This window comes from Perca flavescens, chromosome 23, assembly GCF_004354835.1.
Source record: "Perca flavescens isolate YP-PL-M2 chromosome 23, PFLA_1.0, whole genome shotgun sequence".
In the NCBI taxonomy this organism is placed as follows: domain Eukaryota; kingdom Metazoa; phylum Chordata; class Actinopteri; order Perciformes; family Percidae; genus Perca; species Perca flavescens.
In genome coordinates, this window is record NC_041353.1 from 1,247,466 (window position 1) to 1,262,465 (window position 15,000).

The following is a 15,000-nucleotide window of genomic DNA, read 5'->3' on the forward strand; positions in this document are numbered from 1 at the left end:
GTGTGTGTGTGTGTGTGTATGTGTGTGTCTGTATGTGTGTGTGTGTGTGTCTGTGTGTGTGTCTGTATGTGTGTGTGTGTCTGTGTGTGTCTGTGTGTCTGTATGTGTGCGTGTCTATGTCTGTATGTGTGTGTGTGTCTGTGTGTGTGTGCCTGTGTCTCTGTGTGTCTGTATGTGTGTGTGTCTATGTCCGAGGTCCGAGGTGGAGGTGGTCTCAAGATTAGTCTCAGACCAGGATCAGTTTTTGTGTAAGTCCTAGAGTCTCAGAACCAGTTTTAGGGTGTGTGTGTGTGTGTGTGTGTGTGTGTGTGTGTGTGTCTCTGTGTGTGTGTGTGTGTGTGTGTGTGTGTGTGTGTGTGTGTGTGTGTGTGTGTGTGTGTGTGTGTGTGTGTGTGTGTGTGTGTGTGTGTGTGTGTGTGTGTGTGTGTGTGTGTGTGTGTGTGTGTGTGTGTGTGTGTGTGTGTGTGTGTGTGTTTGTGAACGCAGCAGACGCACTCGGACCAAAACAACCGGGCGTTCAAAACAAACTCCGGTTTGCTTCAGGACATTTCCGTTTTTTGTTTTAATGTCCCCTTTTGTTGACGTTTGTGTCGCGTTGTTTGGCGTTTTGTCGCTGGCCAATCAGCGGAGGTTTTGTTGCGTGGTTTGTAGCGATGCCTTTTAGTTCGCTCGGAGTTTTCTTTGTGTGAAAAGAAACCGAAAGCAAGTTTACAAACTCGAAAAACAAACGAACTGGAGGTGTGGAAACGCCTCTCAGAGTCTGTCTCAGTCTCTCAGAGTCTCTCAGAGTCTCTCAGAGTCTCTCAGAGTCTGTCTCAGAGTCTCTCAGAGTCTCTCAGAGTCTCTCAGAGTCTCTCTCAGAGTCTCTCTCAGAGTCTCTCAGAGTCTGTCTCAGTCTCTCAGAGTCTCTCAGAGTCTCTCAGAGTCTCTCTCAGTCTCTCAGAGTCTCTCTCAGAGTCTCTCTCAGAGTCTCTCTCAGTCTCTCAGAGTCTGTCTCAGTCTCTCAGAGTCTCTCAGAGTCTGTCTCAATCTCTCAGAGTCTGTCTCAGTCTCTCAGAGTCTCTCAGAGTCTGTCTCAATCTCTCAGAGTCTGTCTCAGTCTCTCAGAGTCTCTCAGAGTCTCTCTCAGTCTCTCAGTCTCTCAGAGTCTCTCTCAGTCTCTCAGAGTCTGTCTCAGTCTCTCAGAGTCTCTCAGAATCTCTCTCAGTCTCTCAGAGTCTGTCTCAGTCTCTCAGAGTCTCTCAGAGTCTGTCTCAATCTCTCAGAGTCTGTCTCAGTCTCTCAGAGTCTCTCAGAGTCTGTCTCTCAAGTCTCTCTCAGTCTCTCAGTCTCTCTCTCAGTCTCTCAGAGTCTCTCAGTCAGTCTCTCAGAGTCTCTCTCAGTCACTCAGAGTCTCTCTCAGAGTCTCTCTCAGTCTCTCTGTCACTCAGAGTCTCTCAGAGTCTCTCAGAGTCTCTCAGAGTCTCTCTCAGTCTCTCTGTCACTCAGAGTCTCTCAGAGTCTCTCTCAGTCTCTCTGTCACTCAGAGTCTCTCAGAGTCTCTCTCAGTCTCTCTCAGTCTCTCTGTCACTCAGAGTCTCTCAGAGTCTCTCTCAGTCTCTCAGAGTCTGTCTCAATCTCTCAGAGTCTGTCTCAGTCTCTCAGAGTCTCTCAGAGTCTCTCAGAGTCTGTCTCAGAGTCTCTCTCAGTCTCTCAGAGTCTCTCTCAGAGTCTCTCTCAGAGTCTCTCAGAGTCTGTCTCAGTCTCTCAGAGTCTCTCAGAGTCTCTCAGAGTCTCTCTCAGTCTCTCAGAGTCTCTCTCAGAGTCTCTCTCAGTCTCTCAGAGTCTGTCTCAGTCTCTCAGAGTCTCTCAGAGTCTCTCTCAGTCTCTCAGAGTCTGTCTCAGTCTCTCAGAGTCTCTCAGAGTCTGTCTCAATCTCTCAGAGTCTGTCTCAGTCTCTCAGAGTCTCTCAGAGTCTGTCTCAATCTCTCAGAGTCTGTCTCAGTCTCTCAGAGTCTCTCTCAGAGTCTCTCTCAGAGTCTCTCAGAGTCTGTCTCAGTCTCTCAGAGTCTCTCAGAGTCTCTCAGAGTCTCTCTCAGTCTCTCAGTCTCTCAGAGTCTCTCTCAGTCTCTCAGAGTCTGTCTCAGTCTCTCAGAGTCTCTCAGAGTCTGTCTCAATCTCTCAGAGTCTGTCTCAGTCTCTCAGAGTCTCTCAGAGTCTGTCTCAATCTCTCAGAGTCTGTCTCAGTCTCTCAGAGTCTCTCAGAGTCTGTCTCAATCTCTCAGAGTCTCTCTCAGTCTCTCAGAGTCTCTCTCAGTCTCTCAGAGTCTCTCTCAGTCACTCAGAGTCTCTCTCAGAGTCTCTCTCAGTCTCTCAGAGTCTCTCTCAGTCACTCAGAGTCTCTCTCAGAGTCTCTCTCAGTCTCTCTGTCACTCAGAGTCTCTCAGAGTCTCTCAGAGTCTCTCTCAGTCTCTCTGTCACTCAGAGTCTCTCAGAGTCTCTCAGAGTCTCTCTCAGTCTCTCTGTCACTCAGAGTCTCTCAGAGTCTCTCAGAGTCTCTCAGAGTCTCTCTCAGTCTCTCAGAGTCTGTCTCAATCTCTCAGAGTCTGTCTCAGTCTCTCAGAGTCTCAGGAGACCTCGATGATCTCCACGCTGCCGGAGAAGCTCGACTGGCTCCCCACCTTCCCCATCTCCTCTCTGCTGCCGTCCGTCCTCCCGTCTCCGAACTCCATCTGACAGCTGCGTCTCTTCAGCTGCTTCTCGAAGCTGCTCTCCTCGTGCCAGCTCCGCCGCGAGTCTCCGCGGTCGCTGCCCGTCCTCTGCCGGCTGCCGCGTCGGCGCCGCACCTCCTCCAGGCCTACGGCGCCACAGCTGTAGGCCGCCACCGCGGTGCCGTTCAGGACGGCCGAGGCGGAGTAGAAGCGCGTGGAGTCTGAGGACAGGTACCAGCCGCCGGCGAGGGAGCCCAGCAGGATGTCAGAGTGCCAGCCTTTCAGCACGCCACCGGCACCACCGGGGCCCGGTTTGGCCGATAGATGCTGCTGGCTCCGGGACAAGCCGAACAGGAAGCTGGTGGCGTTCTCCTCCACGCTGCCGCTCCGGTGCAGCGGCTGCGAACAGTTCGGCGTGGCGGGCGGAGGCTTGAAGCCGCTGGAGGCCGGCGAGGGCTGTGGCGGCGAGGGCTGTGCCGGCGAGGGCTGTGGCGGCGAGGGCTGTGGCGGCGAGGGCTGTGCCGGCGCTGCGACTCGCTCCCCGTTGACCTCGTCTTTGTCGGGGCTCTGCTCCGGAGTGGACTGCTCCGAGACTTCTTGCACCGGAGAGAACTGGCACGGTTTGCTGGTCAGCTCCTTGAAGCCTGGCGGCATTATGGGAAAAAATAAAATACAGTACAGGCCAAAAGTTTGGACACACCTCATTCAATGTGTTTCCTTTTTATTTTCATGACTATTTACATTGTAGATTCTCACTGAAGGCATCAAAACTATGAATGAACACATATGGAATTATGTAGTTAACAAAAAAGTGTGAAATAACTGAAAACATGTCTTATATTTTAGATTCTTCAAAGTAGCCACCCTTTGCTTTTTTTTTTAATAAGGAAATAATTCCACTAATTAACCCTGACAAAGCACACCTGTGAAGGTAAAACCATTTCAGGTGACTACCTCATGAAGCTCATTGAGAGAACACCAAGGGTTTGCAGAGTTATCAAAAAAAGCAAAGGGTGGCTACTTTGAGTAATCTAAAATATAAGACATGTTTTCAGTTATTTCACACTTTTTTGTTAAGTACATAATTCCATATGTGTTCATTCATAGTTTTGATGCCTTCAGTGAGAATCTACAATGAAAATAGTCATGAAAATAAAAAGGAAACCCATTGAATGAGAAGGTGTGTCCAAACTTTTGGTCTTGCATTTGTGACTGTCCAGTGTTTTATGTCTTGCTGCAGAACCAACTGCCCTACGGGGACAAGTAAAAGTCTAAACTAAACATTTTCTGATTTTTGCATAGCCCTACCTGGCGGTTTGAAGAACTCGGGGGCGTCTCCGGCTCCTCGGCCGTACGTGGCGCCGCCTGCCGGCTCGCCGTACGACTTGATGTCCAGAGAGAAGGAGCGCTTCAGCCGGGCGCTGTCCTCGGCTCCGTCCGGTCCGTCGGCGGCGCCGAGCTGCAGGCCGCTCAGAGCCCGAGCCAGCAGGCGCTGCTCGGGGGCATCGGCTAGAACGCACGGCAGGGTCAGGGGCTCCGAGTCCTCGGGCTGCACCGGGACGGCTCCGCTGGACTCTGACGGGTGGACGGGCTTGGGTTTGGCGTCGGTACCGAGAGGACTCTTCAACTTCTTCTCAAAGTCCAGCAGCTGACCCAGGAAATTAAAGTTGGGAGAAATGGTCGGCCGCTTCTCCTTCACAAACCTGCAAACAAACGTTACGTCAAGACTTTGGACTATTGGCCACATCGACATTCTTCAAACCTGACATTTGGGGCTTTAAAACTATATATATATATATATATATATATATATATATATATATATATATATATATATATATATATATATATATATATATATCCCAATCCATGGACCCAGTGCATATCTACTTTAAAGCACTTAAAGGTCCCATGACATGGTGCTCTTTGGATGCTTTAATATAGACCTTAGTGGTCCCCTAATACTGTATCTGAAGTCTCTTTTATATAGACCTTAGTGATCCCCTAATACTGAATCTGAAGTCTCTTTTATATAGACCTTAGTGGTCCCCTAATACTGTATCTGAAGTCTCTTTTATATAGACCTTAGTGGTCCCCTAATACTGAATCTGAAGTCTCTTTTATATAGACCTTAGTGGTCCCCTAATACTGTATCTGAAGTCTCTTTTATATAGACCTTAGTGGTCCCCTAATACTGTATCTGAAGTCTCTTTTATATAGACCTTAGTGGTCCCCTAATACTGAATCTGAAGTCTCTTTTATATAGACCTTAGTGGTCCCCTAATACTGTATCTGAAGTCTCTTTTATATAGACCTTAGTGGTCCCCTAATACTGTATCTGAAGTCTCTTTTATATAGGCCTTAGTGGTCCCCTAATACTGTATCTGAAGTCTCTTTCCCGATATTCAGCCATGGTGCAGCATTACAGCCACTAGAGCCAGTCCCACAATGAGCTTTCCTTAGGATGAGCCATTTCTGTGTCTGTAGCTTTAAATGTTATTGAGGAGGAGAGAGGGGAGGCTGTAACGAGTTAATGTATGTTTAGGTTTACATTTGGTATGTTCTTTGGGTTTCTAGCCTCCCAGAATGTGGAGCAGCATCATTAGTGAGCGTCCAGACGAGTGTTTGTAATGAACAGTGACACGCGGGCGGATTAATTGGAGGCTTAACGAGGATGAGGACTCGTTAGGACCGACTCTGTGTTGTTTGGATCTACGTGGAGAGGAATGTGCACGGCCGACATCAAACGGGAGTCTGAGCTCTGAAAGCTGCAGAAATCTGTTGTGTAACATCGGAGGAAGTTGGAGGAAACGGCTCCATGTAAGACTGAGTCTTTGGATCCGGCTGAATATTACAATAATATATTAGTTTCTGCTAGAGATGCACCGATTACAACTTCCTAGACCGATTACGATTTTCTTTGAGTTAGATCAGCCGATACCTATTTCCTCTGACCTGTAGGCCTCGTCCAGAGACATGTCTCCTGTGTGTTTGTGTGTCTCTGACCTGTCTCCTGTGTGTTTGTGTGTCTCTGACATGTCTCCTGTGTGTTTGTGTGTCTCTGACATGTCTCCTGTGTGTTTGTGTGTCTCTGACCTGTCTCCTGTGTGTTTGTGTGTCTCTGACATGTCTCCTGTGTGTTTGTGTGTCTCTGACCTGTCTCCTGTGTGTTTGTGTGTCTCTGACCTGTCTCCTGTGTGTTTGTGTGTCTCTGACATGTCTCCTGTGTGTTTGTGTGTCTCTGACCTGTCTCCTGTGTGTTTGTGTCCTTTGTGTTTGTGTGTCTCTGACCTGTCTCCTGTGTGTTTGTGTGTCTCTGACCTGTCTCCTGTGTGTTTGTGTGTCTCTGACCTGTCTCCTGTGTGTTTGTGTCCTTTGTGTTTGTGTGTCTCTGACCTGTCTCCTGTGTGTTTGTGTGTCTCTGTCCTGTGTCCTGTGTGTTTGTGTGTCTCTGACCTGTCTCCTGTGTGTTTGTGTGTCTCTGACCTGTCTCCTGTGTGTTTGTGTGTCTCTGACCTGTCTCCTGTGTGTTTGTGTGTCTCTGACATGTCTCCTGTGTGTTTGTGTGTCTCTGTCCTGTGTCCTGTGTGTTTGTGTGTCTCTGACCTGTCTCCTGTGTGTTTGTGTGTCTCTGACCTGTCTCCTGTGTGTTTGTGTGTCTCTGACATGTCTCCTGTGTGTTTGTGTGTCTCTGACATGTCTCCTGTGTGTTTGTGTGTCTCTGTCCTTTGTGTCCTGTGTGTTTTTGTGTGTCTCTGACATGTCTCCTGTGTGTTTGTGTGTCTCTGACCTGTGTCCTGTGTGTTTGTGTGTCTCTGACATGTCTCCTGTGTGTTTGTGTGTCTCTGACCTGTCTCCTGTCTCTCTGTGTGTTTGTGTGTCTCTGACATGTCTCCTGTGTTTTTGTGTGTTTGTGTGTCTCTGACATGTCTCCTGTGTGTTTGTGTGTCTCTGACCTGTCTCCTGTGTGTTTGTGTGTCTCTGACATGTCTCCTGTGTGTTTGTGTGTCTCTGACCTGTCTCCTGACCTGTGTCCTGTGTGTTTGTGTGTTTGTGTGTCTCCTGACCTGTCTGTCTCCTGTGTTTTGTGTGTCTCTGACCTGTCTGTGTGTGTTTGTGTGTCTCTGACATGTCTCCTGTGTGTTTGTGTGTCTCTGTGTGTCTCCTGTGTGTTTGTGTGTCTCTGACCTGTGTCCTGTGTGTTTGTGTGTCTCTGACATGTCTCCTGTGTGTTTGTGTGTCTCTGACATGTCTCCTGTGTGTTTGTGTGTCTCTGACCTGTCTGTGTGTTTGTGTGTCTCTGACATGTGTCCTGTGTGTTTGTGTGTCTCTGACATGTCTCCTTTGTGTTTGTGTGTCTCTGACCTGTCTGTGTGTTTGTGTGTCTCTGACATGTGTCCTGTGTGTTTGTGTGTCTCTGACATGTCTCCCTTTGTGTTTGTGTGTCTCTGACCTGTCTGTGTGTTTGTGTGTCTCTGACCTGTCTCCTGTGTGTTTGTGTGTCTCTGACCTGTCTCCTGTGTGTTTGTGTGTCTCTGACCTGTCTGTGTGTTTGTGTGTCTCTGACCTGTCTGTGTGTTTGTGTGTCTCTGACCTGTGTCCTGTGTGTTTGTGTGTCTCTGACATGTCTCCTGTGTGTTTGTGTGTCTCTGACCTGTGTCCTGTGTGTTTGTGTGTCTCTGACCTGTGTCCTGTGTGTTTGTGTGTCTCTGACATGTCTCCTGTGTGTTTGTGTGTCTCTGACATGTCTCCTGTGTGTTTGTGTGTCTCTGACCTGTGTCCTGTGTGTTTGTGTGTCTCTGACCTGTGTCCTGTGTGTTTGTGTGTCTCTGACATGTCTCCTGTGTGTTTGTTGTGTGTGTGTTTGTGTGTCTCTGACATGTCTCCTGTGTGTTTGTGTGTCTCTGACCTGTCTCCTGTGTGTTTGTGTGTCTCTGACCTGTCTCCTGTGTGTTTGTGTGTCTCTGACCTGTCTCCTGTGTGTTTGTGTGTCTCTGACATGTGTCCTGTGTGTTTGTGTGTCTCTGACATGTCTCCTGTGTGTTTGTGTGTCTCTGACATGTCTCCCTTTGTGTTTGTGTGTCTCTGACCTGTCTGTGTGTTTGTGTGTCTCTGACCTGTTTCCTGTGTGTTTGTGTGTCTCTGACATGTGTCCTGTGTGTTTGTGTGTCTCTGACATGTCTCCTGTGTGTTTGTGTGTCTCTGACATGTCTCCTGTGTGTTTGTGTGTCTCTGACATGTGTCCTGTGTGTTTGTGTGTCTCTGACATGTGTCCTGTGTGTTTGTGTGTCTCTGACATGTCTCCTGTGTGTTTGTGTGTCTCTGACCTGTGTCCTGTGTGTTTGTGTGTCTCTGACATGTCTCCTGTGTGTTTGTGTGTCTCTGACCTGTGTCCTGTGTGTTTGTGTGTCTCTGACATGTGTCCTGTGTGTTTGTGTGTCTCTGACCTGTGTCCTGTGTGTTTGTGTGTCTCTGACCTGTGTCCTGTGTGTTTGTGTGTCTCTGACATGTGTCCTGTGTGTTTGTGTGTCTCTGACCTGTCTGTGTGTTTGTGTGTCTCTGACATGTGTCCTGTGTGTTTGTGTGTCTCTGACCTGTGTCCTGTGTGTTTGTGTGTCTCTGACCTGTGTCCTGTGTGTTTGTGTGTCTCTGACCTGTGTCCTGTGTGTTTGTGTGTCTCGGACCTGTGTCCTGTGTGTTTGTGTGTCTCTGACATGTGTCCTGTGTGTTTGTGTGTCTCTGACCTGTACGCCTCGTCCAGAGACATGTCCATCCTCTTCATGATGTAGGCGATGGCGATGGTGGCGGAGCGAGAGATTCCCGCCAGACAGTGGACCAGGACGCGGGCGTTTGACGCTTTCGCCTTCTCTGAAATACACAAAGGTCAGAACAGGGCTGAGAGATGGATGGATAGATATAGATAGAGAGAGATGGATTGATAGAGAGATAAGAGAGACAGAGACAGATAGAGATAGATAGATGGATAGATAGAGATAGATAGAGATAGAGAGAGATGGATTGATAGATAGAGATAGATAGAGAGACAGATATATAGGTAGAGCAAGAGATAGATAGAGATAAAGAGATAGATAGATATAGAGAGAAAGATAGAGATAAGAGATAGCGAGATGATAGATAGAGATAAGACAGATAGATATAGAGAGAAAGATAGATAGAGATAAAGAGATAGAGACAGACAGACATATACAGGCTTTTTTTTGGGCGTTCCTGCCGTTTTCCTCCGATGTTAGTCACTTTTTTTTCTTCAACTGTAAAAATAAACTGTCACTTTATTGAAATGTTTCTGTTGCTTATTTAATGCTTTTGGTCATTTTTAACATTTTAGTCAACAGTCACTTTTCCTACATTGTAGACACTTTTCTTTGGAACATTTTTGGCTCTTTTTGCAACATTTCAACAGATACTTTGCAGCTTGAAGCTCCGTCTGTTGTTGTTATTATTATTATTATTTAGTTAGTGGTCCCCTAATGCTGTATCTGAAGTCTTTTATATAGACCTTAGTGGTCCCCTAATGCTGTATCTGAAGTCTTTTATATAGACCTTAGTGGTCCCCTAATACTGTATCTGAAGTCTCTTTTATATAGACCTTAGAGGTCCCCTAATGCTGTATCTGAAGTCTCTTTTATATAGACCTTAGTGGTCCCCTAATACTGTATCTGAAGTCTCTTTTATATAGACCTTAGTGGTCCCCTAATACTGTATCTGAAGTCTCTTTATATAGACCTTAGTGGTCCCCTAATACTGTATCTGAAGTCTCTTTTATATAGACCTTAGTGGTCCTCTAATACTGTATCTGAAGTCTCTTTTATATAGACCTTAGTGGTCCCCTAATACTGTATCTGAAGTCTCTTTTATATAGACCTTAGTGGTCCCCTAATACTGTATCTGAAGTCTCTTTTATATAGACCTTAGTGGTCCCCTAATACTGTATCTGAAGTCTCTTTTATATAGACCTTAGTGGTCCAAAGTCTCTTTTATATAGACCTTAGTGGTCCCCTAATACTGTATCTGAAGTCTCTTTTATATAGACCTTAGTGGTCCAAAGTCTCTTTTATATAGACCTTAGTGGTCCCCTAATACTGTATCTGTAGTCTCTTTTATATAGACCTTAGTGGTCCCCTAATACTGTATCTGAAGTCTCTTTTATATAGACCTTAGTGGTCCCCTAATATTATTATTATTATTATTATTATTATAATATAGCGTCGTGGGCTGACCTATGAACTCCACCGATCGGTCCAACCAGGGCAGGATCTTCTCACAGAACGAATCGTTGACAGGAACCCGCAGGAAGTGGGACTCGGGGATGAAGTCCGGTTTGGGGCAGGTGTTGCTGGCGTTCAGCACGTAGACGATGTCATTCTGCTGCATCAGATCCTGGAGACACAAACATCACGACATAACCTTTATATACACACACACACACATCACAACATCACCTTTATATACACACACACACACACACATCACAACATCACCTTTATATACACACACACAAACATCACAACATCACCTTTATATACACACACACACACACACACATCACAACATCACCTTTATATACACACACACACACACATCACAACATCACCTTTATATACACACACACACACACATCACAACATCACCTTTATATACACACACACACACACATCACAACATCACCTTTATATACACACACACACACATCACAACATCACCTTTATATACACACACACATCACAACATCACCTTTATATACACACACACATCACATCACCTTTATATACACACACATCACAACATCACCTTTATATACACACACACACACATCACAACATCACCTTTATATACACACACACACACACATCACAACATCACCTTTATATACACACACACACACACATCACAACATCACCTTTATATACACACACACACACACATCATACACATCACCTTTTATATACACACACACATCACAACATCATCTTTATATACCTTTATATACACACACACATCACAACATCACCTTTATATACACACACACACACACATCACAACATCACCTTTATATACACACACACACACACACATCACAACATCACCTTTATACACACACACACACATCACAACATCACCTTTATATACACACACAAACATCACAACATCACCTTTATATACACACACACAAACATCACATATACATCACACACATATAACATCACACACACACACACAAACATCACATCACCATTATATACACACACACACATCACAACATCACCTTTATATACACACACACACAAACATCACAACATCACCTTTATATACACACACAAACATCACAACATCACCTTTATATACACACACACAAACATCACAACATCACCTTTATATACACACACACAAACATCACCTTTATATACACACACAAACATCATGACATCAACTTTATATACACACACACACACACACATCACAACATCACCTTTATATACACACACACATCACAACATCACCTTTATATACACACACACAAACATCACAACATCACCTTTATATACACACACACACACACAACATCACAACATCACCTTTATATATACACACATCACAACATCACCATCACATACACACACAAACATCACAACATCACATATACACACACACACACAAACATCACAACATTTATATACACACACACACACATCACAACATCACCTTTATATACACACACACACACAAACATCACAACATCACCTTTATATACACACACACACACACACATCACAACATCACCTTTATATACACACACACACACACATCACAACATCACCTTTATATACACACACACACACACACATCACAACATCACCTTTATACACACACACACACACACATCACAACATCACCTTTATATACACACACACACACACATCACAACATCACCTTTATATACACACACACAACACACACATATACACACAAACATCACAACATCACCTTTATATACACACACACACACACACATCACAACATCACCTTTATATACACACACACACACACACATCACAACATCACCTTTATATACACACACACACATCACAACATCACCTTTATATACACACACACACACACACACACACACACATCACAACATCACCTTTATATACACACACACAAACATAACATCACCTTTATATACACACACACACATCACAACATCACCTTTATATACACACACACATCACAACATCACATATACACACACAAACATCACGACATCACCTTTATATACACACACACACACACATCACCTTTATATACACACACACACATCACAACATCACCTTTATATACACACACACACAAACATCACCTTTATATACACACACACACATCACAACATCACCTTTATATACACACACAAACATCACAACATCACCTTTATATACACACACACAAACATCACGACATCACCTTTATATACACACACACACACACATCACCTTTATATACACACACACATCACAACATCACCTTTATATACACACACACACAAACATCACAACATCACCATTATATACACACACACAAACATCACAACATCACCTTTATATACACACACACACAAACATCACAACATCACCTTTATATACACACACACAAACATCACCTTTAAATACACACACAAACATCATGACATCACCTTTATATACACACACATCACAACATCACCTTTATATACACACACAAACATCATGACATCAACTTTATATACACACACAAACATCACAACATCACCTTTTTATACACACACACACAAACATCACAACATCACCTTTTTATACACACACACACAAACATTACAACATCACCTTTATATACACACACACAAACATCATGACATCACCTTTATATACACACAAACATCACGACATCACCTTTATATACACACACACAAACATCATGACATCACCTTTATACACACACACACAAACATCACGACATCACCTTTATACACACACACACAAACATCATGACATCACCTTTATATACACAAACAAACATCACAACATCACCTTTTTATACACACACACACAAACATCACAACATCACCTTTATATACACACACACAAAACATCACAACATCACCTTTATATACACACACACAAACATCATGACATCACCTTTATATACACACAAACATCACGACATCACCTTTATATACACACACACAAACATCATGACATCACCTTTATACACACACACACAAACATCACGACATCACCTTTATACACACACACACAAACATCATGACATCACCTTTATATACACAAACAAACATCACAACATCACCTTTTTATACACACACACACAAACATCACAACATCACCTTTATATACACACACACACAAACATTACAACATCACCTTTATATACACACACACAAACATCATGACATCACCTTTATATACACACAAACATCACGACATCACCTTTATATACACACACACAAACATCATGACATCACCTTTATACACACACACACAAACATCACGACATCACCTTTATACACACACACACAAACATCATGACATCACCTTTATAAATACAGTACAAAGTTTGGACACACCTTCTCATTCAATGTGTTTCCTTTTTATTTTCATGACTATTTACATTGTAGATTCTCACTGAAGGCATCAAAACTATGAATGAACACATATGGAATTATGTACTTAACAAAAAAGTGTGAAATAACTGAAAACATGTCTTATATTTTAGATTCTTCAAAGTAGCCACCCTTTGCTTTTTTATTAATAAGGGAAATAATTCCACTAATTAACCCTGACAAAGCACACCTGTGAAGGTAAAACCATTTCAGGTGACTACCTCATGAAGCTCATTGAGAGAACACCAAGGGTTTGCAGAGTTATCAAAAAAAGCAAAGGGTGACTACTTTGAAGAATCTAAAATATAAGACATGTTTTCAGTTATTTCACACTTTTTTGTTAAGTACATAATTCCATATGTGTCCTGTACACACAGACAGAGACATGTACACACACACACACTCACAGACACACACACACACACACACACACACAGGTAATCTCAGGCTGCATTTACACTGCTATGTTTCCCACGCTCATTCCCCCCTCTCATTCCCCCCTCTCATTCCCCCTTGCTCCCGGTTTACTTCATTCATGTGTTTACTGGGTTCATGGACTGAGGATGGGAGGAGGAGTCAGCACAATCTCAACCTGGGGATTCAGTTTTCAGCCGAACCCCAAAAATCTGGATTCAGTGCATCCCTGGCTCTAGTTCTTAGTGTGGACGGGCCTTTAGGGTTCGTGTCTCACCTTGTTGAGGACGTCCCTCTGGCAGCCCAGGTACAGGTGAGGCAGGATGCGGGTCGGCCCGATGTTCGTGACCGGCAGGCAGGGCTGAGAGATGCATGAAGGAACCAGAGTGGACTTCCCCTCACACAGACCCGGAAACAGATGGGAGAACTCAGAGAATCCACCTGAGGGGAACCAACAGTCACCAGGTTAGCTAGTTTATCACCAGGGCTGTGTCTCAAACTGCCTACTTCACACACTTCACACACTTAGTTTTAAGTATATCGTGGAGATAACGAAAAAAAAATCAGTGCACTGAAAGTACCAGGATGACCCCCTAAAAACGGTCAAAAAGTGTGTGGTTTGAGACACAGCCCAGGGCTGGCTCACAGTTTCAAGTCAAATTTTGTCGACTAATCGATTAGTTGATTTAATTGACAGAGCTGTGCGCTTTGAGAGGTGGTTAAGACTAGAAAAGCACAATATAAATGTAGTTAATTAACCATCTGTAAAACTGAGTTTCTCCACAATTAATCCTGCAAAAGTCTGTGTGTGTGCGTGTGTGTGTGTCTGTGTGTGTGTGTCTCTGTGTGTGTCTGTGTGTGCGTGTCTCTGTGTGTGTGTGTGTGTGTGTGTCTCTGTGTGTGTCTCTGTGTGTGTGTGAGTATTCATGGTTCATATTTTCACCAAATTAGTGAAAGATATCTCCAGTTTCTAACTTGTTTCCCATCTTCTGGACAGTGTCCATATTTATAGATTTATAGATGACGACAGCCTCATATTTTAAAGTCTGAGGACTGATTAAGATCCTCTTCTCTCCATAAACTTTCCTTTAAAACCACACACACACACACACACACACACACACACACACACACACACACACACACCTGTAAGAAGTTTCTATTATCGGTCAGCAGATACCAGTTGTGGTTGTGTAAGCGTTAAACCTTTGGCCGAGGGATTTT

At 44.1% G+C, this 15,000-nt stretch overlaps 2 protein-coding genes across 2 annotated transcripts in view; both read right to left on the reverse strand.

The window, feature by feature from the left end:
- Nucleotides 1-15,000, reverse strand: part of LOC114550445 (NLR family CARD domain-containing protein 3-like) — a 689,968-nt gene that overhangs the window by 427,928 nt on the left and 247,040 nt on the right. The window lies entirely within an intron of this gene.
- Nucleotides 2,533-15,000, reverse strand: part of dusp16 (dual specificity phosphatase 16) — a 23,326-nt gene continuing 10,858 nt past the window's right edge. Inside the window, exons 3-7 of the mRNA XM_028571234.1 lie at nt 14,054-14,217; nt 9,929-10,088; nt 8,435-8,558; nt 3,999-4,393; nt 2,533-3,334 (exon numbers count right to left, since the gene is read on the reverse strand). Of these exons, the coding sequence (XP_028427035.1) occupies nt 2,607-3,334; nt 3,999-4,393; nt 8,435-8,558; nt 9,929-10,088; nt 14,054-14,217 (1,571 nt within the window). The 3' untranslated portion in view covers nt 2,533-2,606. The remainder of the gene's footprint in view (nt 3,335-3,998; nt 4,394-8,434; nt 8,559-9,928; nt 10,089-14,053; nt 14,218-15,000) is intronic.